Raw genomic sequence first — 26,054 nt, 5'->3', positions numbered from 1 at the left:
CGCAACGGGTTCCCCACCAACGTGAATGGGTTAACCCTCCCAGGTATTTATGAAAGCTAATTTACGTACCCTTGAAAGGCTGTTTAATCTAACAGAATTGCTTTTAAAACTGATGGCGGCAGAAGGTCTGTTTTTCATTGCTAATTAGCCTGTACTTGAAGTGCTGTTCAATTGATCAGAAATTGCTCTTGAGCGGCTAACGGTCTTATATTCATTGCCAATTAAAGTCTACACAAACACCTACAAAAAAAACTCCAGAAAATTGCTTTTATGAGTGATGGTGATGGACGGTCTGAATTATTGCTAATTAAAGTTCATATAGAGTAATAATTGACTTGTGTGCGGTTCTGGTTAATGCATGACAGCGCAATAGCTTGTACAACACAATTCATTTGAGTTACAGTAGTACCACTCACGACGCCTATGCATAGAACACAATAATCAGTATTGTGTTGTACATGAACGTCTGTTCAGATCCAACGTCTTCAGCGTTGACCGAAGGCAGTCTAGTGATATAAGTATCATTTTCTAAACATTTGATACCCGAAGAATTTTACTGGTTCGAGAAAAAAAAAACGCTTTGGGGTTGAACTTCGTGGGTTCCGACAAAAAAAAATAAAAAAAAAAATCAGCAGTTGGAAGAACATACCATCACAATGGCTAAAAACGTTCACCTGAGAATCTTGCATGCTGCTGTTTTGATCTTGTTTGTTGTGGGCGTTAGCGGTCTTTGTCCCCCGGACTGGTTTGAGCACGGGACGTCATGTTACAAGACTGATCACGTGAAACGAACCTGGGATGATGCGGCGGCACAATGCGACCGACTTGGCGGGGAACTGTTAGTGATAGAGACAATTGAGGAGAACGAATTCATCCACGGGTTACTGAAGAATCAAAGCAAGGAGTGGGCCTGGCTGGGATGCAGTGATAGATCTACCGAGGGCCAGTGGCTGTGCTATAAAGAAGCTGCCAGCGGTGTGACGTTCCGAAACTGGTCACCCAATGAGCCGAACAACCGCGGGGGTACCGATGACTGTATGGCTTTTCACATGGTAGATGGCAAGTGGTCTGATTCGAAATGCGATGCACGAATAGTTTACGCCGTATGCGAAACCATAAGCATCCAAGGAAAGGGCGAAGGCGTCACCCCTTCATCATCGGCAGCTCCTGTGTCTTGCTACACTTTTGGTTCTAATGGCCGCCTACGAGTGTAGACTTCCCCTCAGCCCTTTTGATGAATGGGACTATGCATGCCTATCAAGTTGGATTAAGCTGCGGCGACATAACTTTAAACTCAATGACTCGGCGACTGGGTCAGTCACCAAGTCAGTGATTCAGGCCGAGGGCAGAACAGGTTGGTTCTGCGTAGTATCACTACATCTCTGGACAAAATTTCACATCCAGGCACCAACTGTACGCGAAGGGTTATCTCTATAGCGAGATTGGACATTTCTTTGTTTTCTCTAAACACAGAGTTTTGACATTTGTGATTGACTTTAGGCAAAACTCTGCCGGCCTGATTAACGATTTACAAACACTGATGATTATTTTATTTCTTTGTTTCCGCACGGGACGTCGTGTTGCAAGACTGATAACTTGAAAAGAACCTGGGATGATAGAGCCGCGTACTCCGACCAACTTAGCGGGGAAATCTTGGTGATAGAGACTTCGGAAGAGAATAAATTCATCCACAGATTACTGAAGAATCAAAGCAAGGAGTGGGCCCGGCTAGGATGCAGTGATAGATATACCGAGGGCCAGTGGGTGTGCTACAAAGAGGCTGCCAACGGTCTGCCGTTCATAAACTGGGCAACACAACAATCGAATAACGCTCATGGTACCGACCACTGCCTACCTTTTCGCAATGGTGAGATGCCTGATGTAAGTGGTTTGCAGAGATGGTTTACACTGTATGCGAAACCACTATCATCCAAGGGAAGGGCGAAGTCGTCATCGCTTCATCATCGGCTACTCCCACGTCTTGCTACTCTCTTGGCTCAGATGGCCGCCTGCGAATGTAGACCTCCCTCCGGCCTTTGTCGACTATATTAAACGGGACAATGCTTGCGTAGCCAAGTTGGAAAAGTCTGTTTCTTCGACACAAGTCAGTCGGTAAGACAAGTGACGCTAGAGGTGCAGGTCCATCACTACATAGGCGGACAAACCAAAGCACCAACTCTACACGAATGGTAACCGGTATCGCTAGAGCAAGATGGATTCCGAGACTCATCGATTGGACTATTCGTTGGTTTCTCTAAACGTGAGGTTCAGATTTTACGAGTGACTATAGCCAAACCGTGTACGCCTTAGATAATGTAACAAAAGCGATTTACAAAGACTGCCAATTTTTGTTTTCTTTTAATTTATGGTAGAATGGTATTCTTAATTGCCATTAGCCTTTTAATTCGAGCACCTTAAGTAGCCCATTGTTCAGCACGGACCTGTGAATGTTTGACATTGCCTTACAGTTGTATTTGGCATCGAGCATCACGTGACCTCTAACAGGAAGTCAGACGTTGAGATTAGTCCACCCTCTCCAACAGCGGAGGTGAGCTCCTCCATTTTCCTCGCACTCTTATTGGATGTATGTTGTATACAGCCAGTGACCCCTGGTCTTCACTTCCGTTTTCACACGACCCGTGAGGAAGAAACGTACGAATATTGTTTATGGAATGTGAAAGTGATACATCCGCAAAGCTTTGAGACGATTGCGTCAAAAGCCCTAAAGTTTGAAGCGGATTCATTAACAGCTGCCTGTAGCTTAACAGCATAAAAGACACCTGTAGAAAGAAGACAGTGAGAAGAAATGACAGTTGAAGAGGTTGGAGGGAAGACAAATATTCTGGGGAAAATCCACGGAATTAAGTGGAGAGTGAAATCCCAATCCACTTGTGGTCTACGTAGGAATCGACCTTTTTGCCGTAACGAAGGAAGGCACTGCATGCGCCAACCTGATTCCTTGTAATTTCGTTCCATTAAACTTAGTTGGGCCCATACAGCTTTAATAAATTACTAGAGCGCTAATGTCGTGTACAAAGTAATGCCTGCTGGGCGCATCCATATTTGTGCACAATCCTGTGTAGACCTAGAAATTTTGTACGGCTTTTGTACGGCTATTTGCATATCAGCGTTTGTATTCCATACATCTGCGTCACCGAAGCCAATACGCCCAAAACTGAAACGCACGATCAACAAATGAGCGTGTCATTTTGCTATACGCAATCAACGCAACGCGTGCGCGTATTCGCTGCAGATGCTTTTTGCCGTCACGTTTGTTTTTTTGAACCGTCAATGACGCGCTTGAGTTGTTTGCGTATGTTCTACTTGCGCGTCGCATTTAAGAGTACACATTTTAAATTAAATCCATCTATTTTGATTGAGTTCTACAAACACGCACATGAATTCAAAATGTCTGCGCCAAGGACGGCTTCAAAGCGTCTCCGCGAGCAGAATGAGGAGTTAGCGCTCTAGTAATTTAATATAGCTTTATGATTGGGCATGATTATATGGATTTCAAATCCGCATAGTTAAAGATATGGTCCATCATTTGTAATTTGTGCGTTTTGTTCGTTTGAAGCAGAAAAAGTGTTCAAAAACTAATGAAGAATACTGAACAACTAACCCTATGAAGTTCCAGCTCAGCTTCAGCTGTATATTCCGAGAAAAACAGCATTCAATTTCAAGTCAAAAGTTGCTGAATCATGTTTTGAATTGTTTTGAATTGCAGCTATACGCGACGTCGCGCACATGATTCGACGAATTATAGCAACCGCGCACTCCTGTGCGTCGTACCAATGCTTGCGCGCGCTGCGCCCAATAACAAAACGAACTACTAATTTAAATTTTCCTACGGTGTGTCTTAAGACGCATCTTAAGACACATCTTAATCTAAAAGATTACTTTCACAGGGAGTTTAGTCCACTTACTATCTTTCAACCAAGTATGTTTTTCAACAATAATACGCCAGTTACTTTTTCTGATGGCTGCAAATGATCGACTATAGCTTTAACTTTATTTCACTAAGGCGATCCAATTCGTCGCAGTTACCCAAGTTTCGAATAAATGTGGAAATTGCCATTGTATTAAAAGTTTCCTTTACATACATTGTATGCTTTGTTTAATCTATTCCGTAGTTAGTGATCTGAGACTTTGTAGTGAGAAATGTATATATATATATATATATATATATATATATATATACATATATGCAATATATTCAGAATAAATAAATTCAGAATATGAGTTGAACAAACTCTGGCATATCTCTCTGAACAGACTGTTTCGTACCATAAGGCACTCATCAGCAGCTGATGAGTGCCTTATGGTACGAAACAGTCTGTTCAGAGAGATATGCCAGAGTTTGTTCAACTCATATTCTGAATTTATTGCATGTATATAGCTCTACAGAGATGTATCGAGCACTGTGAATTGTGATAGAAGACGATTTCATTGGATATATATATATATATATATATATATATATATATATATCATGCAATAAATTCAGAATACGAGTTAAACAAACTTTGGCATATCTCTCTTCTGAACAGACTGTTTCGTACCATAAGGCACTCATCAGCAGAATGACGAAAAATAGAATACAAGTAGCATCTTACCTTATTTCGAATCAAGCGCGCGCACGCGTTACGCGCGTTACGTCATTGAAGTTAGTACGCGTTTACGTCACTGAAGTAAGAACACATCTGTCTCGATGCCTGCACTTGGAGACGATTTCGCTTCTCTTATTCAGTGTACCTAGATCTGGCCTACATATGATTATGTACTTCTCTGCTATACACAAATTGACAGGCGGTCTTCAAATCAATTAAGGAATTAAAGATGTACTTGGCATGTTTTAAACAAGTACGTTATAAACCGGCTAGGGGTATTATCGGTAACCAGGCCATAATCCTGTTATGAACATACTTATTTAATGCCGGCCAAGAACATTATTTATTCCCATTCATAAATACCTTTCAGTGTCAAAACAAGTTTTAATTCACGATTGTCCAACATTTTTGTTCAACACGTTCACTTTAGGTTTCGTGAAATACTCCTCTGGTCATACCTGTTGTATGTGCCTCGCGCGGGAAGTGTTAAAAATCTCCTTTTTTAGGCCAAACAAAAAAAAGTCTCCGGTTTCTGGTATGCACGCGCGTCGCCGTAGCCATGCGCGTCGGTAAAATGACAAAGTTTTTATTTCAATGCAAGATGATGTCTCAAAACCGCCAAACTCACTGGTTTAACTGGAATCCTGCTGCTGCACAATTTTAACGTGTTTTTAGATTGGGTTATGGTCGAGAATAAGCTGTATGTGGCCTCTCTGGACTCCCATATATTCGCACTAAGTTTAGTCAGGCACCATTTGCAGGCATCAGCCGACATTTGAAGCAAAAGATCAGGTAAAAAAAAAAAAAAAGCCGCGTCGCCGCACCACTTTTTGGGCAAGCTCCAAACCAGAAACGGGAGACTTTTTTTTTGGGGCCTTATAGAAATTGGCGCACTCGTTGCACGTATTGCGCGATGTGGCGTTGTTTACCAGTGGTTTAATACTCACTCGTCGGGCCCACTACCAAAAGGTATGGGTAAACCGTATCGGGTGTTTATAAGTGATAACTTGCTGTTTAATCAAACGGAAATTGCTCTTGAGAACGATGGCGACAGACGATGTGTATAATTCATTTCTAATGAACGAAATTGAAATGCTGTTTAATCGACCAGAAATTGCTAATGAGTGTGACAGTGGCAAACGCTTTGAAATTCATAGCCAATTATTACGTCTCCGTGAACAGCTGTTTAATAGACCTGATATTAGTCTTTTGAACGACACTGGCAGAACGTCTGAAATTCGGTGCTAATTAAAATTAATTGCAGCGTAATAATTGACCTTTTGCGGTTGTGTTCCGTGCGTGACAGCACAATAGTTGTTATAACTATCCATTTAATTTGTAGCACCAAATGCTGACGTGCAGTACCAAACACGACGCCTATGAGCGACATTAATAATCAGTGGTGTGTTGTACATAAACGTATCTTTGCAGTCTTCATCTTTGACCGAGGGCACGCTTGTGATATAAGTTATTCGTTTTCGGAACGCGTTCTGCCAAAAACAATTCACTGGTTCGGGACAAAGCGCTTTTGTGTTTTATCAAGAAATTGAATCCGTATGTAACACCAAACAAACAAAAAAGTTAAAAACCGTACCATCGAAATGGCTGGTAAAGTTTACTTCAGAATCTTGCATGTTGCTGTTTTTATCTTGTTTGTTGTAGGCGTAAGCGGTCTTTGTACCCAGCACTGGTTTGAGCACGGAACGAGGTGTTACAAGACTGATAACATTACACGAACCTGGAATGATGGAGCCGCCTACTGCGATGGACTTGGCGGGGAACTCTTAGTGATAGAGACATTGGAGGAGAATGAATTCATCCACGGGTTATTAAAAAATCAAAGCAAGGAGTGGGCTTGGCTGGGATGCAGTGATATATCTACCGAGGGCCAGTGGGTGTGCTACAAAGATGCTGCGAGCGGTTTGCCGCTCAAAAACTGGGCAACAGATCAACCGAACAACGCTCATGGAACCGACCACTGTCTGGCTATTCACAGCAAAGATGGCAAGTGGTCTGACTCAAATTGCGATGTACAGTTCGTTTACACTGTATGCGAAACCACCAGTGTTCAAAGGAAGGGCGAGGTCGTCACCGCTTCATCGTCGGCTACTCCCATATCTTGCTACACTCTTGGTTCAGATGGCCGTCTGCGAGTGTAGATCTCCCTTTAGCCTTAACGAATATACTAAACCGGACAGTGCTTGCATGGCCAAGTTGGACGAAAGTCTGGTTCGGCGACAGTTCGGTAAGACAGTGACGCTAGAGGTGCAGGTCCATCACTATATACGGTGGACAGAATGTCACTTCAAAGCACCAAACTCTGCACGGATTGGGTATCGCTAAGGCGAGATGAATTCCGAGGCTCTTCGATTTGACTTTTCGTCGGTTTCTCTTAACATGAGGTTCGGATTTTACGATTGACAGTAGTCAAACTGTGTACGCATAAGAGAATGTAACACTAGCGGTTTACAAAGACTGTCGATTTTTTTTTTTTTTTCATTTTGTGGTAGAATGGAATTCTTAATTGCCATTGGCCTTTTAATTCAAGCACCTTTAAGTAGCCTATTGTTCAGCACGGACCTGTGAATGTTTTACATTGCCTTACAGACTGTTGTACTTGAGCATCACGTGACCTCCAACCAGATGTCAGACATTGAGATTATTCCACCCTTTCAAATGGCGGTGGTGAGCTCCTCCATATTTTCCGCACCATACATTTTGTATACAGCCAATGGCCCCTGGTCTTCACTTCCATTTTCACACGACCTGTGAGGAGAAAACGCACGTACATTGTTTATGAAAAGTGAAAGTGATACACTCACAATGCTTTGCGACGATTGCGTTTCGATCCTTGACAGAGCTTTGTGAAAGGGGTTAGTGTCACGGCTGTTCATGGAAAGGTCGGTGGGACGAGCGAAACATTCCTTGAAATCTCCTTAAATTTTGTTTCACGATTATTACTGTGTTTTTTTTTCATCCCGCCCCCAAAAAAGGAATTCACACTCTTTTACCAAAACCAATGTAGTCATTGATCATTCAATTTGAAAGTTTCACCATGTTTTTCAAACACCAGGTGGAGAATATTCGTCGTTACTGATCACGTTCACCTAAGCTGTTGCCAAATGGCAGCCTTTAGAGATCGAATTCGTCATGTGAGTTCATTGGTAAGGTGTGTGCTTGAGCATCTTCCTTGTGTCCCGAAGAACAATTTGGCACATTCGCCCGCTTGATTTTACTGGAACAATTAGAATACTGAACTAAAAACAAATAGTTACCAAAAAAGTGTAAAGATTAAAATAAAAGGAAAAACAGAGTAAACAAAGTAAAAATGTGAAACAAAATGTTGAAATGTCAAAATTCACTAATTAATAACCCTTGAATTTCCATTTAATGTGCCTAATCATTGTCCTAGTAAATACTTTAAGAAGTCTCTAACCGCCATCTTGAATTTTACTGTCGATTTAGAGAACGTGCTTTAGGCAACATTTGGCAATGCTAACACATTAGGGGGTAACATTTACCCATATGAGAGCCCATATGCCTGTTTTGTTGTACGTTGCAAGGTCAAATGTGCCTTCTTACACTACGTTGTTTACCATTTGAAATTTGTCGGTTGCACAATCAAAGGGTCACATTTCCCTTTTGAAGGGTACTGACAAAATTGTCACTTAACCCGTTGGGTAAAAAAAGTACTCAACGTTTGTACGCAACACATTTACTTAGCAAGTTTTGACACTTCTGTTTTAGAGTGAAAGGAACGTACTCGATTTAAACTGATGTGCCTTGAACCAGCTGTTAACCTTGTGTTGTAGTTAACCATGACTAAATTGGATACATGCAACCACTCTGCGTGACTTGAAACTTCGCTCAGAGTTGGATTAATGGCTAACACATTCATCATCATTGTAATCCCACCCATTGTTTAGAGGACCCTTTTCTCAGAAAGCTAGTTACATTGAGAAGCCATCTTTACTTAGCTTGAATCTCATCTGTACATGTACATTTGGCACGTGTGTTGTAGGCGTGAGCGGCTCTTGGTAACCCTATCCGGTCCGTGATACGTGACAAACGCTCACGCGCCACGGATTACTAGCGCCCATGCATGGGCTAAACGCGATACCTGGTACTACTTCCGGTTCCAATGGTACCAATGCTACTCCGTGAAGAGTGGGCGTGGTTTAAGTTGAAATGAAGTAACACTTCCGAACCGGATTGGTCGAATGAGAATATGTGCGTGCTGGGGGCCTAGACGCCAATATCGGATCAATATCGGCGACCGGGCCCCTATATAGCCTGTTTTAAACGTACAAGTTTAATACCAGCCAAGAAAACATTTTATAGCCATTCATAAATACCTTTCGGTCATTTTTTTTATTACAAATTGTTAACAATTTTACTTCAGGTTTCGTGAAACACCCCTATTGCCATATTTGTGGTATGTGCCTTGTGCGCTTTGGCACTAAAACTCTCTTTGTAATGAAATTGGCACGTTCGCGGCGCCTTCTGCGCGTGTGGCGCAGAACGCAGCGGTGATTAACCGGTGGTTTGAAACCACCCACGCGACGGGCTCGCGCCCAATAGGGATCGATAAACTGTCTTGGGTTTTTATGAATGCTAATTAACGTGTACTTGAAATGCTGTTCAATCGACCAGAAATTGCTCCTGAGTCTGATAGTGACTTACGGTCTGAAATTAATTGCCAATTAATTAACCCTCCGACGCAGAAAGCACATTTACTAACACGCTTACAGTAAGGGGTCCCTCCGGGGACCCAGATATTTAGCGCCTTGGTTTGAGGCTACACAACACAGTATCTATATGTATACAATCTCGACATGTCTGTAGACTATAAATAAGGAGGTCATTGACAGGAAACAGATGTTGTATACATAGTCTGTGGTCAAGTCGTGCACTTTGCTACCCGCAAGTGACTTTGTTTTGTGCACGTGTATATGGGCAGCCCAGGTTGTCAGGCTCAGATATGCCTGACCAGGGGTCACACACTAAAGGTGACTGCATATATCCGTAGTGGGTGTCTCTGGCTAGGATTAGATGGAAGATCACCAGAATTGGTTGGAATTTTTTTTTTTTATTAAGGTAATTAACCAAATTGGGTCCCCAAAAGGGCTAGTTTCTGCGTCGGAGGGTTAAAGTATACTCAAACAGCTGTTGAATAGAACGGAAATTGCTCTTTTGAATGATGGTGGCAATTGTCTGAAATTCAGTGCCAACAATATGTGTGCGTGACAGCGCGATTGCTATCTTAATTACTTATTTCGCTTGCAGTATTGCCAAACACGACGCCCACTCATTGAGCATAATAATCAGTAATGTGTTGTACACGAACGTACGTTCAAATCAAACTGTCTTTGCAGTCTTGAGCGTTGACCGAGGGCACGCTAGTGACATAAGTAACCGCTTGCTGAACACTTTGTTACAACCTAACTGGCTCGGGACCAAGCACTATTGGGTTTCATCAAGAACTTGAATCCCTCGGTAACACCGACGAATACAAAATCAGCAGTTGAATAACGTACCATCAAAATGGCTTGTAAAGTTTACTTAAAAATCTTGAATACTGCTGCATTTATCTTGTTTGTTGTAGGCGTTAGCGGTCTTTGTCCCAGGGACTGGTTTGAGCACGGGACGTCGTGTTACATGACTGATAGCGTGATACGAAACTGGGATGATGGAGCCGCGTACTGCGACCGACTCGGCGGGGAGCTCTTGGTGATAGAGACATGGGAGGAGAATAAATTCATCCAAGGGATAGTGAAGAATCAAAACAAGAGATTCACTTGGCTGGGATGCAGTGATAGAGACAGCGAGGGCCAGTGGCTGTGCTACAAAGATTCTGCCAGCAGTCTGCCGTTCGAAAACTGGTCAACTAAGGAGCCGAACAACCGTGGAGGTGACGATGACTGTATGAGTTTTTACATGGAAAATGGCAAATGGTCTGACTCCAAGTGCTATTCAGATAAAGTTTACACTGTATGCGAAACCACTAGCACCCAAGGGAAGGGTGAAGGCGTCATCATCCCCTCATCATCGGCTGCTCCTGTGTCTTGCTACACTTTTGGCTCAGATGGCCGTCTGCAAGTGTAAACTTCCCCTCAGAGATTATAATGAATGGGAATATGCTTGGCTAGTCATGCTGGATTTAGCTTTGGCGACATAACTTTAAACTCAATGACTCGGTGACTGTGTCAGTCAGCAAGTCAGTGATTCAGGCCGAGGGCAGTACAGGCTGGTCCTGCGTATGCATCACTACATCTCTGGACATAATTTAACATCCAAGCACAAACTGTACCCGAAGGGGTATCTCTATAGCGAGATGGAGTCCAAGGTTCATCAATGGAGCATTTCTTTCTTTGTTCTTTCTAAACACAGAATTTGGATTTTGTGATTGACTGTGCAAAACTGTGCCCGCCTGATTAACGATTTGCAAACATTGGCGATTATTATTTTCGTCATTGTATGCGAGAATTGAATTCTTTATAGCCAATAGTTTGTTTAATTCGAGCACTTTAAAATATTCCTATTGTTCACCAAGGACCTGTGATTGTTTTACATTGTCCTACAGTTTTTGTTTGTCTTGAACATCACGTGATCTCTAACCGGAAGTAAGAGATTATTGCGCCCTATCTAAAGGCGGTTGTGAACTCCTCCATTCCCTTCGCACTCTTATTGGATACATTTTGTAGACTGCCAGTTACCCCTGGTCTTCACTTCCGCTTTCACAAGACCCGTGAGGAAGAAACGTACGTATATTGTTTATGGACAATGAACGTGATACAACCACAACTATTGAGTTTCCCTGCCAGGGCTTCGTGAAAGAGATTAGTGTCACGGGCGCTCATGGAAAAGGTAGTGGGACGAGTGAAACTTTTCAATCAATTCTCCACAACATTTGTTCACAATTTTGTTTTTCTTCTTAACATTTCTCCCGGCCAACTAAAGCCGAGGTAAGTTACCTACTATATAGATCGATTGTATTTAGCAGCCATCCTGGAGGTGATCTCAATATAATAATTCATGAAAAATGAATACACAACAGGTGTACACATGCCCTTTTGAACACAGTCAGCTCATAGTAGCCATTCGCCTACCCACAAGCAAGCTATGTGCGTCAATATGCCACGTCATTAGCGTACCAGCAATACAACCATTTTTTCCCGTTCATTTCAAACGTTTATCATTCAAATTCTCCAACTCGAATATGTTCAATTTTTGTCCGCCCCCAAAAAACCAAATCACAATGAAATAAGACAAAATCTAAACTGCAACGCTGAACAAAAAACATTGATATTTGTCAAAATCTTTATTCATTTCTTTGTTCAATTGTCATCATTCACCTAGTCAGTTTCCGTGTGTGGTTCATTTCAATGTTCATTTGTAATACAAAGCTGCATCCTTTCTGAGTGATTCCCGTTTGCTATTTCCAGGGTCTGTACCGTGACTTTGGGCGTGATCCCTGCCCGCATGGCATACACGGGTTGATGACTTCCGGCTAGAGCCATTTGAACAAATATATTGACTAATTGGAAAACCGCAAACATAGCTTGATAGCCCAGTTTGTAAGAGCAGGGAACGGTTATCCAGAGGTCGCAGGTCCAAGTTCCGCTCGTGACAATTTCTTTATTCCACTTTCAATTGTTAGAAATAATTCACCAAGTCAGTTCTCTTTAAAATTTAACCAAATTAAAATTCAATTGTGTTCCATGAGACGAATTTGTTATTGTGAATAATAAAGTTTCTCGTTGACGAATCGAAATTGTATAATCCAGGATGACTCATGTACTAAATTTGAAACTGTTGTTGACAAAAAAAGACAAAAGTAATTATTGAAAGTGCACTAAATCGATGTTGCTGGACGAATTTGAGTATTAGAATCGGTGAATTTAAAATATAAATGTTTTAAAATTGCAGGGAAGATCTATAGTATGTTAAACACATGACTTTTTTAATTGCCGCACTAATCAGTGAGGTCGGTAAATCAACAGCACAGACCGGGCACTCGGATCGGGGGCACCAACGATGGCTGCAGTGTAATCGATCTATTCCAGATAATTTATATGTAAATATCAATGTTATCAATATTAAGAAGTCAGTTGGTAAAATGTACATGTATTATATACCTTTGGCACTTTCAAATTTGTTGAAAAAAAGTAAGGAAAAAAATCACAAATAAATACAAACACCCTACAAAGACAAACCTTGTGTATCAATTTATAACCGTTTCGTAAGGAAAGTTGTCGATTTAAATCGATTACCTTTAAGCATTTATTAAAGGGAATGTACATCATTGGCTTTTGTTGTAATTTTCAGAAATGAACTTTTTGAGGGGTTAGTATAATAGATCAAATATTGTTACACTAACATGTTCGAAAATGCCGGAAAAACCAAGAAAAACAAAAATGTTCAAGCAGTCTGGTTCCCTGACTCCACTAAAGATGAAATAGATCAATATTTATGGATGCCGGAAAATTGTAAGGTAAGGGAACCTGTCTAGCCTGCCTGCACCCGTTCATGAACATGTAACCAATAGCAAACTAAATTTGGATTGAAAATAATGGTAAATTTGGATCAGCAGTTGAAAAAAGTTAGGTTTTTCCAACGGTGGTCGGCCGACCACCGTTGGAAATGTATACAAAAATACTATTTTCTCGAAAATGACTTCACACCAGGTGCCATAATTTTACAGGATGCTTTATACTGTCATTTACCAACATCCTAGTAAAGTATTTCGTAAAAACTTGGTAGTTTTTTTTCTTCGATGTTTGCATATGTTGTATTTTCCCTTTAACCTTGTGTTATAGGCTATTATGACTGAATTGGTTGTCCGACATGCTTTTACCCTGCGTGACTTGAAATTCCAACTGTTGGATTAATGGCCAACACATTAACCACCATTTGCATTGTAATCCCACTTATTGTTTATATGACATTTTCCTCTGGAATCCCTTCTGCGCAATTCACAGGTGTGTTGTAGGCGCGCGCAAATCTTGGTAACCCTATCCGGTCCGTGACTACGTCACGCACGCGCACGCGCCACTGCGTCCACTACTTCCGGTTCCAATGCTACTCCGTGAGGCGTGGGCTTGGTTTCAGTTGCAATGAAGTCACCAGTCACGGATTGGTCGAAGGAGAAATAGGTGCGAGCGTAAGAGTGCGCACGTTCGAGGTTCCGCCCAATACTTTCTACCTTCAAAATGAGGTCTCCGAATGAGTATGTCTTGAATTACCAACTACTGAATAATTTAAAACTGTTAAATAACATCCAAGTAAATCCTTGTCATTTGATACGAGGATTGTAGGTCACACGGCATTCACTAATCAAACAATTACAAGGCGTACGTCACAACCGTGCATTTTTGGCTTCATTCACCATGTATTTTCGTCTCTTCCCTTTTGATCTATTGCACGCCGCGCGCACGCTACGACGCGCAAACTCCCCGGCGCTAAACCTTTGCTAAACTTGAACATGCTGAAAAAGGTAGTGGATTATGATGCAATTTTCTGCGTTTTGTTTGTTCTTAAAGTTTTATCCTCCAATCAAAGATCTACTTGGATGTTATATAAAACAAATAATGAATGTTTCACATTCGTGCAATGGTGAGAATATTTTCATTCGTTGAAAGATAGAATGTTCCATTCAACTCGGCTTTCAACTCATGAAAATATTTTCACCATCGCACTCATAAACATTCATTTATTTTGTATACTAGTAGAACCATAGCCGGATTACTTGAAATGTACCTGATGCTGGTACTCCCCAAAGAGCCAAACGATAATTAAGCAATGGCCAACAGAGCACATGGTCCTCAACTCGTCACCGACACCACGAAGTAACACTCTACCGTATTAAAGCATATTTTTTTTCGATTTTTAGTTTTTTTTTGGATTTTGAAAACATTATTTATCAAGGCCTACCATTGCACGAAGTTTCAAAGCTTCAAGAGCTTTACTTTAATAATTACGCTAAGTATCCATGGCAACTTTTGTGCAAAAGTGACAATTTTCGTTTTCACAAAGTAACACTCAAGTTCCTTTTTCCATTGCAATGCATGGCGCGCACTCTGCTCATAAGTGAGCAAAAACGTTTTCACGAAGTAACACTCTTCTTGTAACAAGTTGTATGAGCGCTCGCGCGCTGACCTGAAGTTGCACTTTCCTCGTGTTAAATACATTGAGGAGTGTTACTTCGTGAAAACGAAAATTCACAGTTTTTCAGCTTTTTCGGTTTCACGAACTAACACTCATCTTTTTTTTCCTATTTCTTGTTTATTTAAAACACAAACGAGTGAAAAACAGCAGATTTAATCAATTCAATTCATCAAGTGTCCACAACGAAACACCCCACTGAAAATACTCTGTCGTTTTGACGCTAGTTTTTACTGGTATGTAGATGGGTGTTACTTCGTGGTGTCGGTGACGAACTGTTGCATAAACTCGTATTTAAGAACTAAAAAAAAAGGCAATATGTGTTACATAACAGAGCATGGGGCTTTTTTGAAATGTGTTTTTTTTTAGTTCATGCTTATTTCGTCGATGTGCAGTCAAGCAAATGAGGAATTCAATACAAGAACAAAGTTCCATTACTCGTCTGCTGCTTGGTAAGCCTTGCAGTTCTCTAGATGTATACATTTAAACATGATGACACATGACCCGTGTCTGCCGTGAAGACACAAATTATTCGTGAATTTGAATACTGCAAGTACATTTAAGATCGTATCACGGGAATGCGCGCTGATAGTGGCTCCAGCAGAACCAACCAACACTTTCCATTATTGTTAAATTAGTCACGTGACTGTCTTTGTTGTGGAATCGTAGTTGATCGTTGCGTCGTGGGTGACATGAGCTTGATTGCAATTATTTGACTTCGGGATGCCGCATGTTCAAGAGAATCACACGATTTCTCAGTTTTTGTGACCTGCATGAGCATTACTTTTTCTGCTTGTGCCGACGGTTCCGTTGTGGTGTAAGCAAATAGCGTGTAGACCTGAGGCCGGCTAAATGTATTGCTAAGTAACGTGTACTAGAAATGCAGCATTCTTTCGGCAAGAAGTTGCTCTTGAGTGTGGCAAACAGTGCCAAACGGTCTGAAATTCCAAGCCAATTATGACTTCTATATGAACAGCTGCTTAATAAAACGAAAATTGCTCTTTTGAATGACGCTCGCAGACGGTCTGAAATTCAGAACCAATTAAATTGTAGCGTAATAATTGACCTTTTGCAGTGAGGTTCCGTGCGAAAAGTCGTAAGATAAGTCTGCCACCCATTAGAATGAAGACAATCTTCTCAGGCCAAGGCTCTTCCCTAGACGACAGATCACTCAGAGCGACCTTCAAGGCTGAGGGTGCAGGTCCGTTGGGTGGAAATCTACCACCGATTGTCCATGACTGTTAAATACCTTGTTAATTTGCACAATAAACCTGTAATAAAGCCACCTGAAACAGAATGTCGGTAACCTCAAGGAACAATGATAATTCATTCAACAATAATCAATAAATGTACAGTTATTGGAATTAATAAATGTGGTTGTTTGGAGAGAGGAGCCAAGCCTACCGCACGCAGCAGCAACGCGCAACATCATCCAAAATGTACCGCAATGTCAGCAATGCATAACAATGGCTGCAATGCGCCCAAGCGTCAGCACTGTACAACCGCACAGGGAATGTACAACAGCATGTACAGCAGTATGGCAATCCTCAACTCTAATCACGTGAGTGGCCCTCACGTAATCTACCTACGCACCTGCAAACATATGTACACACACTATATTGATGGAAATATAATGACAATGGGTCAACACACTTTCCCCAGTCACGCACACACAGTGCACTGACACTATTGCAAAACAAATGACGTATAGAACACACTGCCTTTAAGTCCACACACATTTTGTCAATCCTCATAGCAATAGCAATCCTCAACTCTCCCCGTAATCACGTGAGTGGCCCTCACTTAATCTACCTACGAACCTGCAAACATATGTACACACACTATATTGATGGAAATATAATGACAATGGGTCAACACACTTTCCCCGGTCACGCACACACAGTGCACTGACACTATTGCAAAACAAATGACGTAGAGAACATACTGCCTTTAAGTCCACACACATTTTGTCAAACTTTTCATTTGACATGTACCAAACTTTGACTTGAAGTACCGAAGACGACGCCTACGCAACGAGCATAATAATTAGTGGCGTGCTGTACAGTCTTGCAGTCTTCAGCGTTGCTCGAGGGCATGCTAGTGATAAAAGTAACCGTTTGTTTTTGAACGACAAAACTGGGGACAAGGCGCTCTTGTGTTTGATCAAGAAGTTGAATCCCTCGGTAATACCGAAGAAAAGAAAATCCACCAGTTGAATAACGTACCATAACGCGTATGGCTAGTAAAATTTACTTGAACATCTTGAATGTTGCTGCTTTTAACTCGTTTGTTGTCGGCGTTAGCGGTCTTTGTACCCTGGACTGGTTTAAGCGCGGTACGTCGTGTTAAAAGACGGATAGCGTTACAAGAAACTTGGATGATGGAGCTGCATACTGCGACCGACTTGGCGGAGAGCTCTTGGTGATACTGATAGGGACAAAGGAGAATAAATTCATCCACGGGTTACTGAAGAATCAAAACGAGACAGTCACTTAGCTGGGATGCAGTGAAAGGTCCAGCAAGGGCTATTGGCTGTGCTACAAAGATTCTGCGAACGGTCTGCCTTCGAAAACTGGTCCCCCAGTCAACCGAACAACAGCAGAGGTGACAATGACTGTGTAACCATTTACATGAAAAATCTAAAATGGTCTGACTCCAATTGCGCTGCAGACACAGCTTTCACTGTATCCGAAACCTCTAGCATCCAAGGGAAGGTTGAAGGCGTCTTCATCCTCTCATTATCGGCTACTCCCTTGTCTTGCTACTGTAGTATTTCGCTGTGAAGCAAGGGGGCGGGTATCAAACTAGTTTCACTAGTGGGTATCACACTAGTATCACACTAGATCGTGGCTGGACTGAACCATAACAAAAACACTCAATTATTTTGGAGCCACCATTTTCTCCGAGTTGTCTCACTATACTCCGTCCTCCAACCCTCCTAACAATCGAAATCTCAAGTAAATACAATTGTAACAACTTTCTCCCTAAAGTCTCCGGCCAGCTGTGGCCTGACACGGTGACCTCGGCCTGTCTGCCCATCAGATACCGGTTTATTTTTAGAGTCCGCTCGGGACCGACTGGTAATCATATTTAGCGCCCTCTATTGATCATTATTTATTTCGTAAACCATAAGCCCCTCAAAATAATTTCACCACACTACACTCTGGGCTGCGATGGCCGCCTGCAAGTGTACACTTCTCCTCAGCCTTGTCCTTTAAACTGAACAAACTATGATTGCCTAGTCAGGTTTAACTAAGTTTTGGCCCCGTAATTTTCAACTCAATGACTCGGTGACTGCGTCAGTCAGTGAGTCAGGGACTCGGTCACAGAAGAGTATAGGCTGATTTTGCGTGTACATCACTACATCTGTGGACAGAACTACATATCAAGAAACCAACTGTACACGAATTTGGGTATCTCAAGCAACAGATGGATTCCAAGATTCAGCAATTGGAATTTTCTTTGCTTTCCAAACACATTGACGGCAAACCGTGCCCGCCTGAGATAATATAACTTAGCAATTTACCAAGATTGCCGATGTTTTCCTTCATTTTGCAGTAGCCACTTATTCTGCACGGACCTACGAATGTTTTACATTGCCTTAACGTTTCATTTGGCCTAGCACATTTTATTTGGCCTAGCACTGTGTACACTAACATCTTTATCTCAAACTAAAACTGCCATCAAATCGCGCCACAGTGCATTTGAAATTCAAAAAAGTGGGCCCGAACCCCCGCCGTAATTTTTTGGGGGACTTACTTTTTGAGGGCCCTTCTTTTTCCCCCAGACACAAAATATATGTTCTGGATCCGCCCTTGCCAATGCGTAGCCCTGTTGAACAAAGGCACACACCTTAAAGTGACAGTATGCCTATATGTTTATAAGCATATTTTAAAACGTTTTTCATTCAAAATCACCATTTCTAACTTTCAATTTCGTCCGGGAAAATAAATGTACACTTATTTTTTAACCGAAACCAATTTAGTCATGTATTATTCCATTTGAAAGTTCCGCCACTTTCTTTAAATACCGAGTCGAGAATGTTCGTCATTACAGATGGAAATGTCTGAGCTGTTGCAAAATAGCGTCATTCAGTAATCGAATTCGTCAGTCGCATATCACTTAATTTGAAACTCGTGTTAAGCAAGTAAGTCTGGTGTGTGCTTGAGCATTTTCCTTTTGTCCACATAAACGATGTGACGCATTCGCTCGAATGATTGTATCTGACCAAGAAGAGTTAAAAAAGGAAAGATTACCAAGATCAACAATGCAATGCTACTTAACATACATACATACATACATACATACATACATACATACATACATACATACATACATACATACATACATACATACATACATACATACATACATACATACATACATACATACATACATACATACATACATACATACATACATACATACATACATACATACATACATACATACATACATACATACATACATACATACATACATACATACATACATACATACATACATACATACATACATACATACATACATACATACATACATACATACATACATACATACATACATACATACATACATACATACATACATACATACATACATACATACATACATACATACATACATACATACATACATACATACATACATACATACATACATACATACATACATACATACATACATACATACATAAATAAATATATATATACAAGAAAAGCAAAAGTCTTAAAATGAAAACAGGACATGTTAAAACCATGAATCGATAACACATAAATACCCTTGCAATATGCCTAAAATATTTGGTCTTACACATTTTAAGAAATGACACATCCAAAGAAATGACACAGTTATGTGAAAAAAATACGGAAAGAAAAAAAGTAGATTTATTCTTATCAGAGGCCTATATTATATGCCTTTAAAGATATCGCTATGAAGTACGAAGAAATTGAACAAAATTGTGTTAAAAATGTGTGGCATTAGACGAATTTGATTCTGAATTACACGATTCGGCGTAGACTAGACCGTGCGAATTCGAATACTCTGGGACAAAAACGTTTGTTTTGACTAAATTTGAAATTGTCTGTCCAAAGACGAAATTAAACATTGCAAGTGTACATAGTCGATGTTGCATATTAGAATCAGTGAACACGAAAGAGATAAATGTTTTAAAACGGCCGTGACAGCATATAAATTCAGGATATATTCCCAGCGGGCTTGAAACGCGGCATTCTGACGTAGAAAATTAGCTTATTAAAGACGGTGGGTAGTAGGATCGGTTGCACCAAATATGGCTGCTGCCGGAGTGCAAACAATCTGTCCTAGATAGTAATATACGTGTGAATAGAAATGTAATCAATATTAGGTAGTCAGTTGGTTGAATGTATGTTTTCAAAAATTATATTTGCACTATTATCATTTGTTGAAGACGAAATTCCCGACAAATAAATACAGACACGCACCAAAGACAAGCCCGATGTATCAATGTATAGACATTTCGTACGGAGCGTACTCGATTTAAATTTATGTGCCTTGAACAGCTGGTAGCCTCGCGTTATAGGCTTATATGACAAACGTAACCACTCTGCGTGACTGACTCCTTCGGATTATTTGCATGCTCACATAATTCATTACTATTTGCTTTGGAATCCCATCCATTGTTAAGATAATCATTTTCCCAGACAACGAGAAAACAAATAGAGGTTTTTTGTTTTACTGTTTTGTTTTTTTTACTGAGCTGGAACACTTGATGCGCACCCTATACAGTGTCACGGTCACACTTCCCTGGCGTGCTAGCTTCTCCAAGAGGGAAATTTCGCTTCAACATGCATGCACTTGAAGGATGCACATTTATTGTAAACCATGGTTGCAAAATTAAAGATAATTTGGACATGTGTTGCAACACGACCGAGTAAGGAACACAGCCCAAGGAGGTCGTTCTTAATTATTCCTCGATTAATGCACACGCCATGACAATGGGAAGACAAATCAGAATGCTTGCAATATGACCCACAGTGAGGAAGTATTACATAACACATTCTTGAATGCCCTCCACTGTGTTATTTATAGACTTGCATTTGGTTGACTTCAGAATACAGTCCGAGGGAAAAAAAAGTTAGCACAGCGTTCACTTAAACATGAATCGTGCTCATGTAATGGGCACTGCAACGTGCTCAATTATCCGCCGAATCCACTTGGAGAAGCTGGCACGCCAGAGAAGTGAGACCGTGACCCCGGTTCAAGACTGCGTCGTACACGCGCATGCGCCACTGATTACTAACACCCGTTGGCTCCACACACCACTTTGTTCCAATATCGGTTCCAATGGTTCCAATGCTACTCCGTGTGGCGAGGGCGTGGTTTAAGTTGCTTACGAACCGGATTGGTCTAAGGGGAATTGGGCGTATGCATACGTGCGAGGTTCCATCCAAATGCTTGCTACTTTCCAATTGAGGTCGCCGAATGGGTCTGTCTTGAATTACGAACTGGAAAGTCTGTTCTCCAGAAAACGCAGATGTTCCCGTTACTGTTTTCACAAACTGTGCGTGTCAATGTGTGTAACACAATCTGACCTATACCACTATAAAAGGAAAGAGGGAACTCAACCCAATCAGACTGCTCTTCGATATTTGACTGGACCACTTCAAGAGTTTAAACAAGGTAGGCATTTAGGCTTATAAATGCATAGGAAAAGTAAATGGTTGGGATTGTAGTAGACAACAACATCCAGTTGTGAAAACTTGTTAATTCAAGCTCACTTTCACAGGGCTGATGTTTAGAAACGCTTTGCGGTGTCGTCAATGTATATAAACGGCAAAGTATGGAAACCTCTTTTTTTTTCAAACGTGTAAGCACATCTGTCGTGAGATAAACTTGTATTTTCTTTTGTATTATTATTAATTACATGGCCCATTGGTTTAGGGTATATAAACGTTCTCTTTACATTTTGACCTTTCCCAAGAAACATTTGGGAAGTTGTTTTCGGTGGCTTTTTCCAAAGCACATGACAATTTACATTTGATTCTCATATGGACGTCATTTTCTGCATAATGTGATATTTTAATTACTGCAAAATTGTGTTTATCGATGTTCATCTGAAGATGTACATCTTTCCCTGCTGTCTATTCTTAAATCTAGTTCTTACATCATCATTATTTCAATAGTGTATGCACCTTAACGGTAGAGTATATCATTTGTCATGCATTTGTTTTCGTTTGAAACCAAACAAAAACTGCTCGAATTCAGCGCGTGGGGCAAAAGTTGCGTTACGCACACCTTTATTTCCGTAGGTTTGTATGGAAAGTTATATTTGTATGTCCGTAAAAGTAATATTTTTGACCTGAAGTAGTTATTTCTTTAACAAATCTGAAAATGGGTTGCCAAGCTGCATGTTCATTTCGAAGTTTAGTCCATTTTATTCCTCATATTTATTTTCCGTTTTAAAATGCTGGTGCGCGTTACTATAACAAAAAAGGTATTTAGTTGTTTATAATAAGTGTTTTGTGCTTCAGAGTTGGAACACAGTACATGTATAGCCCCCTAGCCTTCATCAACTTACCGAATAATGATCATTTTGAACGTCTTTTCTTCTCGTTCTTGTTGCGTTGTCCTTAAAGTTAAATTCAAGGCAGTTTTTAAGGGCAACACCCAGAACATTTTTTTCTTCATTGTCCCTCCTAAGGACATGACATACGCCGTCAAATTGAGATCAAATATTCCCGAAATAAACACAATAATCACACCCATCATCCGTACCCCTTAACCCATTCTTCCATCCGCCAATGTATTCAGAAGGAACAATCGAAAACGCATCCTCAAGTTTTCAGGGGCAATATTATTGTCATTAAACGTCATACATATAAAATGTAATTCAAGTAAATTGTTCTCATCCAAAAAGGATAATACTATTTATTGATCGTTTAAAACAATCTTTTTATATACATTTTAGCAGATAAGTGTGACATTTATTTGGAGATTTTTGAAAACGCGCCCCGCCAGTTTGAAACGAAAAATAAATACGAGGTAAAAATGGAGCAAACTTCAAGGTGACTATCCAGCTTGATAATACATATTGAATTTTGTTTGAGACATAATAACTACTCGTCAAAAGTACTTTTACGGACATAAAAATACACGTCTGTGCACAAACCTACGGGAATGTAGGTGCGCGTAACGCACGTTTTGCCCCACGCACACACTGCGTGTAGAGCGTCAATGACGGAACGCGAAAGTTTGTGTACACTCAATGGCGCGTATGAACGCTCTGCCGATCTAGTCGTTTTATAGACCGCTTGCAGATGCGTTCGATAATCAACGCGCGAAGGCGCGCGACGCCATGTTGTGGGACAGGCGTATATCTATCCATGCACATTTTGTCCCATAACATGGCGTCGTGCACCTTTGCGCGTCAATTATCGATCGCGTCTGCAAGCGGTCTATTCTATATTTCTGCACTGAACCGACACAAAAGCGCGCGCGGTTACGTTCTGTCAACGCTGGCGTGCACCAATGCACGGCTTTACCGAATAAAACACGAACTACTAACGGAAATGTCCAAAACTGCGTCTTTAGACGCATCATTTCAAATCAGCATATGTTATTGTTTTCTTCAAAATGACAGTATGCCAGAAATTATAGTTTCACAGGAAGTTTAGTCCCATAACTATCTTCAAACCTACTATGCTTTTGTAAACTAATTCCGTCATAAACTTTTGGGATAGCTGTAACTGATAATACTCTACCCTCAAAACAATATACAAGTCAACACCCAGTTTGAAGTTGTGTAGGGCTGCATGTGGGAAAAATAGGGACCATATGTCTCGTCACTCCTTTTATTGACATTATTTTTGTTTTTGTTTTAACTCTTTACTTGCAGATGAAGACAGCTTGTGTACTAGTGCTGCTTCTGCCAGCGATACTGGTTCAAGGATGTGTACCTGAAGGAAATAGTCAGTTAATTTTTTGATGAATTTCTTTAAATACCCGATTACATTAATAATCTTTCTTTGTTTTGCAATTAGCATGTTAAGGATATTAATAACTATTATACAAAATTCAGCAAGCCCATCAGCAGGGTAAATCAAAAGACAAAGCAAAATCAGTATCAGCTAGAGAGTATATACAGAATTCTATTCCATCCATTCGTAATTTCCATTTTTACAATGGACCGAATTTAGCCCACTCGTTCATTTTTTTTTTTTTGGGGGGGGGCAACCCTTCTCGATATCACTTTCCGACTCACAAGTGAAAGTCACACAGTCACTGATGTTTCGTTTCCATTGTTTGGTCATAATTTGGATTTACACCGAACTTTTTTTCTTAGAGATTGCACTCGTTTTATGTTAGCATAATATCCGGCATACATGTATTAGAAAAATGAAGGGCGTGGCGCAATTGCGGCAGTCGTATTATAACCACCACAGTCAACTGGCCATGTTATTTATAGAGAACGTCGGCGCTCCAATGAAACCGTTTACATGTACAAATGGACCTGAAATTTAGGGTTTTACAATAGTTCACGACGCCACGTGTTGCTAGAAATAAAAACTAAAAAAATATTGTCCGTCTTCTATTTGAAACTGACGTAAAGACAATCTTTTTTTTAAATGCTCGTTTAAGAAAAGGATGTCAGTACAGCTGCCTCTTTCGCTTAACCACCTTTAGTTAACCATTAACGATGTGAATGTCTTGTTGTTAGACAACTTAATCTATGTTATTTTACCGGCAGAGTGGGATATATTCCTGACCGAAGACACGTTCTCGGCAGATGACTCTTGCAAAGCCGAGGAAAGGTGCCGTGAATGTGGCATGCAGGTCTGCACACTTCCCCAGATGAAGTTAGCCTTTGAGTTCGAGTACCGAAACCTAGCGTTCGGTCTCTACCGGGGCTCGGAGTCCGACAACCGAAAGGCGCGCGTGTCGTCCTGCGATTACGACTTCCCAAGTCAGGAGTGCTTCTACGAGGGACGAGAGATCTTAACCGTACCCTTGTCGGACGGCGAAGAGGTGGCTGCCTATTGCTGTCCTAGCACCGGCCCGTCCCTCACCGTGTCCAAGTTTCACAGTCACGCGGAGGCTAAAGAGTCTTGTCCGGGCACCGGTGCCCGACTTTGCCCCTTGGTTTTGCTTGCCTACGCCAACAACCTGGGATACGCCACCGCTGAGTGGGGCTGGTACGCATCCCCGAATCTCTTTGCTAATGTCGAGGAGGATGAGCTGGTTGTCTGCTATGATCCTCAAGCAGGGCAGACAGCGAGGGCCGGCTACTGCTGCCCAATGGTTAACTCCTTCGTTTTGTCTGAAGACGAGTACGCCACTCACGGTGAGGCCCAGGCTTTCTGCGCTTCCATGAGGCTCCACCTGTGCTCACTCGCCGAGCTCAAGTCGGCCCGCGATCATGGCTTCTGGGGCCCTTCCTGGGGACGCTATGAAGTCGAGGGTCGCGACGTCAAGGTGTCCGACTGCAAGTACTGGTCTGGTCCCGAGTGTTACGAGGGCGTGATTGCCAACACACCCCGCCCTCGTCACACATTGCCAGCGTATTGTTGCCCGTAACGTTCTCCTGGCGTCCTCTAGCGACAGGAATACATTCAAGGTCTTCCTCATTTACACATTGAGTTGAATACCAGAGTGCATGCACAATTAGCTTTTAAGATTTAACATGTTTCACAGTAAGGCCAAAAAAAAAAAATATTCGGTCTCTGGTCAGACCAAAGTTCCGGAATTGACGCGGCCACGCGGCTTTTTTTTTTTTTTCCCTTTTTTTTTTTTTCTTCAAGCTTCGATTGTACAGACAAGTTGGGTACTATTTTGCTTTTTTGGTGTCCTCATGTACATTGGTGTCCTCCATAATTTGCCTTGGTGCTTTCGATCATTTGTCTTGGTGCAATTTCCCATTCCTTGGTGCTCTTTGGTAAAAAAAATTGAGGAGGTGCGGAAATAGAGGGCGCTGTTGGAGCTACCGCGGAACATTTTGGAAAAAAAAAAGATCGACGCGCATGCTTAAAATCGACGCGCGCGCTGACCAGAGACCGACTTATTTTTTTTTTGGCCTAATACATGCTGTTTCTTCTTAATTCTGTGCAAAGTTTTGCCAATAAAACTATTAACCGGTGAAGGGATTTGTTTTGAAGGGATTTCAAAATGTATTCTTAACCCTACATGTGTATTATCAATACCAAAATATCACTCTTAGGAGTTTCTCCATGATTTGTTAAGTTAGAAGTTGATTTATCAACTGTGAAAACGAATCAACAGTTTTAGTATTCACCGTCGAGACTC

At 41.2% G+C, this 26,054-nt stretch overlaps 4 protein-coding genes across 4 annotated transcripts; all 4 read left to right on the top strand.

The window, feature by feature from the left end:
- Positions 1-643: 643 nt before the first annotated feature.
- On the top strand, positions 644-1,301 carry LOC119721250 (CD209 antigen-like protein 2). Its single transcript, XM_038191274.1, has one exon. It carries the CDS (start codon positions 657-659, stop codon positions 1,212-1,214), a length of 558 nt encoding a protein of 185 aa, XP_038047202.1. The 5' UTR covers positions 644-656; the 3' UTR covers positions 1,215-1,301.
- Positions 1,302-6,211: 4,910 nt separating this feature from the next.
- LOC119731901 (perlucin-like protein) lies at positions 6,212-6,769 on the top strand. The gene has a single exon (XM_038205190.1). It carries the CDS (start codon positions 6,212-6,214, stop codon positions 6,767-6,769), a length of 558 nt encoding a protein of 185 aa, XP_038061118.1.
- Positions 6,770-9,994: 3,225 nt separating this feature from the next.
- On the top strand, positions 9,995-11,400 carry LOC119721193 (CD209 antigen-like protein 2). The gene has a single exon (XM_038191147.1). It carries the CDS (start codon positions 10,155-10,157, stop codon positions 10,713-10,715), a length of 561 nt encoding a protein of 186 aa, XP_038047075.1. The 5' UTR covers positions 9,995-10,154; the 3' UTR covers positions 10,716-11,400.
- Positions 11,401-23,641: 12,241 nt separating this feature from the next.
- On the top strand, positions 23,642-25,445 carry LOC119725905. The gene is made up of 2 exons (XM_038197514.1): positions 23,642-23,722; positions 24,502-25,445. The coding sequence occupies exons 1-2, from the start codon at positions 23,650-23,652 to the stop codon at positions 25,326-25,328; spliced, it is 900 nt and encodes a 299-aa protein (XP_038053442.1). The 5' UTR covers positions 23,642-23,649; the 3' UTR covers positions 25,329-25,445.
- Positions 25,446-26,054: the final 609 nt, after the last annotated feature.

The sequence above is a fragment of the Patiria miniata genome, unplaced genomic scaffold (assembly GCF_015706575.1).
Source record: "Patiria miniata isolate m_02_andy unplaced genomic scaffold, ASM1570657v1 HiC_scaffold_1, whole genome shotgun sequence".
Lineage (NCBI taxonomy): Eukaryota > Metazoa > Echinodermata > Asteroidea > Valvatida > Asterinidae > Patiria > Patiria miniata.
This window is presented reverse-complemented; position numbering and strand designations above follow the sequence as displayed.

Coding starts and splice junctions, on each gene's coding strand:
- LOC119721193 (XM_038191147.1), top strand. CDS start 10,155: ATGGCTTGTAAAGTTTACTTAAAAATCTTGAATACTGCTGCATTTATC.
- LOC119725905 (XM_038197514.1), top strand. CDS start 23,650: ATGAAGACAGCTTGTGTACTAGTGCTGCTTCTGCCAGCGATACTGGTT. Junction 23,723..24,501: donor ATGTGTACCTGAAGGAAATA/GTCAGTTAATTT, acceptor TTTTACCGGCAG/AGTGGGATATATTCCTGACC.
- LOC119731901 (XM_038205190.1), top strand. CDS start 6,212: ATGGCTGGTAAAGTTTACTTCAGAATCTTGCATGTTGCTGTTTTTATC.
- LOC119721250 (XM_038191274.1), top strand. CDS start 657: ATGGCTAAAAACGTTCACCTGAGAATCTTGCATGCTGCTGTTTTGATC.